Genomic DNA, 2,920 nt, shown 5'->3' with positions numbered 1-2,920 from the left:
GAGCTCTCGTCGACCCACCGGGAGGGGAGCGGGCAGGCCCGACGGCACCCGTGTTGGGTCCACACTGTTTCATCCACGTCACACCGTTTTCAGTTGGTGTCAATGCCACCACGACTAGCGGCTCAAGTCCAGAACACACTGCGTCCTCCGTGCTGCCCGTCGCTGAGGGCCCCCATCACATGCACACAACCCCATGCCCCGCCCGGTGCCACGGAAACCACTCCCCAGGGCACTTACTATTGGGATGGAACATCTCGCAGGTAAATCTCATCTTCGGGGGACTTAACGGGTAATCCAGGGGGAAACTCAGGATGGCCGGAAACACACCAAACTCAAAACAGGTGTCTTCTGGGCCCCTAGGAGACAGAAAACACAAGTCCGAGTAGGCTTCTTGGTGTCTCCCTGTGCGGTGAGCCGAGGAAAGCCCCACTGCTTCACAAACACGCGTGGAAAGAGGAAATGACGGTGGGGAGCACGTGACTGATGAACCACGGGACTCTCTACTCCTGAAACCAAGAGCTCCGCACACGCTGCAGGTTAGCCCCCGTGCCAGCAGGCTACATTTAATTAAATTCTCTTCTATACTTTAAAAATAAATAAGTGAATGAACGAATAAATAAATGAATAAGTAAACAAACAAACAAATGGCAGTGATGAGCTGGTATGTTTTTCTGGATCGAAGGGGACACTCGCTGTCCCGCCCGACCCGGCTGGAGCCCCAGGCACGACGCGCTGCAGGCGCAGGCTCTGCACTCACGCGGGCGGGGGCAGGCAGCAGGGCTTCTCTAGAACTCAGGCCCGGAGGAGGGGACTCAGGCCAAAGCTGCGAGACCCAAGGACCCTGTAGACGTCCTGTGCGCCATCACTTTGCCTTCAAGTATGAAGGCGTATGAATTATGTGCGTTAAGGCAAGGCTATCATATTAAATGATAGATAGGGGTTGAGAGTTTCCATTTCAAAGGCTATTTTTACTTTTCTTACTTTTTTTAAAGTTTATTTATTTACTTTGAGAGAGACAGAAACAGAGCACGTGAGCAGGGGAGGGGCAGAGAGAGAGAATCCCAAGCAGGCTCCATGCCGTCAGCACAGGGCCCGACGTGGGGCTTGAACTCACAAACTGTGAGATCATGACCTGAACTGAAATCAAGAGTTGGACACTTACCCGGCTCAGCCACCCAGGCGCCCCTATTTTTACTCCTCAAATGTGCCTAAGGAGTGACCTGTGTAGCCCTCAAGGAACGGATGAGAGCACACAGCCAGCCCCGGCCCGCGGGCCCTCCTGGGCGCCCCACGGCCACCTGCACACCGACTGCCTGGCTCTACGGCCTCAGCACACGGGAAACGGCAGACATGGAATAAACCACATCTAAGTCCTGTCAGATTTTAAAACTACACGTGTAAAATCCTGACCTGTGTGCGAGTCTAGAAGGCAGCGGAGAGGGAGCACCGCCCGCTCAACAGACTCCTCCCGACCCCCCTCCCTCACGGGCCGCGTCAGGGCGTCTGGCCTCCTGCGTCCGAGAACAAGACCCCAAACAAGACACACACCGTGTGTGAGCCGCTCGCCCGTCTAAGCGCCCGTCTGTCTGGGCCACGAGCCGTGTCGGCTCCAGGACGCCAGCGCGTGGCTGAGCGTGGGCCCTGGGTCACCGTGGGGGCGGCTCCCACGCCACAGACGCTGCCCTTCACAATGCATCAAGACCTGCTGCGGGAACAACACAGAAACACCCTTCCTCCAAGGCCACCTCCATCTTTTAGAAACCGTTTCTTCAAAGCACAAACTTATTTTAAGTTAATATTTCGATTTCAGTAAAAGTAAAAACTTGCAAATATTACAAATAATATTTATCTCCACAATTAAAGGAAAAAGGCAAAATTTCAAAACGGAACTGAACAGGGGGCGGCACCCCCCAGGGAACGCCAGGACTGCGCCCCGGGAAGGAGGGCCGGGCCCGGACCTTGCACGCGGGGCCCCTGCGCGGCGGCGCGCCTGCAGACTCTGGGAGCCGCTACCGCGTCGGCTCCGAAGCCGGTGCCGAGGCCCACGGATGGGCACTCTGTGCACAGCGTCGGGGCCTCACTGCCGACAGGCCCCCCTCACTAAAGGCCTCGTCTCAAGAGTCCTCGGATGCGAAAAAGGAAAGTACGAGACGAAAGGAAACAAATTTGTCTACAGCAAACGTAAAGTCTTCGAAGCCCGCGAACCGCCAACCGTCTACTCCTTAGGACACCAGCTGCGTTGCTTCTGGGCTCTGGGGGAGCGCGACGCCCACGCTCCGCGCCCTGAAGGAAGCCACAGTCCAGGGGTTCGCTCTGGTCCGCTGGCTCGGGGGCACTGATGAGCAAGGTCGTCGACGACGCTCGTCCTTGCAGAGTCCGTGAGAGCCGCAGAGGCGCTCGTCTGGTGGGTGGACACTGAACTCCAGTGACACCTGCTGTGTCGGGATGACAAGCGCAGCCTGCGGGCCTGCACTGAAGGTGGGGGTGGGCAGGGGCTCCCCGAGCTCCCAAGCTCCCCCTGCCCCCCCGTGCTCCCCGTGCTCCCTGCTCCTGTGCTCCCCATGCTTCCTGTGCTCCCCCGGTGCAGCCCAGGCACCCCGTGGGGGCAAGCTGTGTGCCCGCAGGGCATGATGTAGGACGGCGCCTGGCGGCCACCCCAGGAGAAGCAGCTGGGCTCCTCCTCAAGCCGTCGGCGCAGCACAAGGACAGCACACGCGACACACACACGGCTGTAAGTAACGGAGACTGTAAACCATTCCCGGTGCTTCGGCCTGAACAGGGTTATTACTAAGGGACGGTCACTCCCCAAAGTCATGAGCACCTGAAGCCTAACAGGGCGAGGTGTGCGGCTTCAGAGACGCCCTCCCCCTGCAGGGGACGGGTCCCCATGGCCCTCAGGCTGCCCAACTCACTGAGCGCT

General features: G+C 58.5%; 1 protein-coding gene across 4 annotated transcripts in view; it reads right to left on the bottom strand.

The window, feature by feature from the left end:
- UBE2G2 (ubiquitin conjugating enzyme E2 G2) overlaps window positions 1–2,920 on the bottom strand; it is a 38,837-nt gene that overhangs the window by 4,234 nt on the left and 31,683 nt on the right. For all 4 annotated transcript variants that reach the window (XM_077755415.1, XM_077755413.1, XM_077755414.1 and 1 more), the window contains one exon: window positions 238–356. In XM_077755415.1, coding sequence (XP_077611541.1) covers window positions 238–356 — 119 coding nt within the window. The remainder of the gene's footprint in view (window positions 1–237; window positions 357–2,920) is intronic.

The sequence above is a fragment of the Crocuta crocuta genome, unplaced genomic scaffold, assembly GCF_008692635.1.
Source record: "Crocuta crocuta isolate KB4526 unplaced genomic scaffold, BGI_CrCroc_1.0 scaffold675, whole genome shotgun sequence".
Classification (NCBI taxonomy): domain Eukaryota; kingdom Metazoa; phylum Chordata; class Mammalia; order Carnivora; family Hyaenidae; genus Crocuta; species Crocuta crocuta.
The sequence above is the reverse complement of the archived record's forward strand: the minus strand, read 5'-3'. Positions and strand labels throughout refer to the sequence as shown.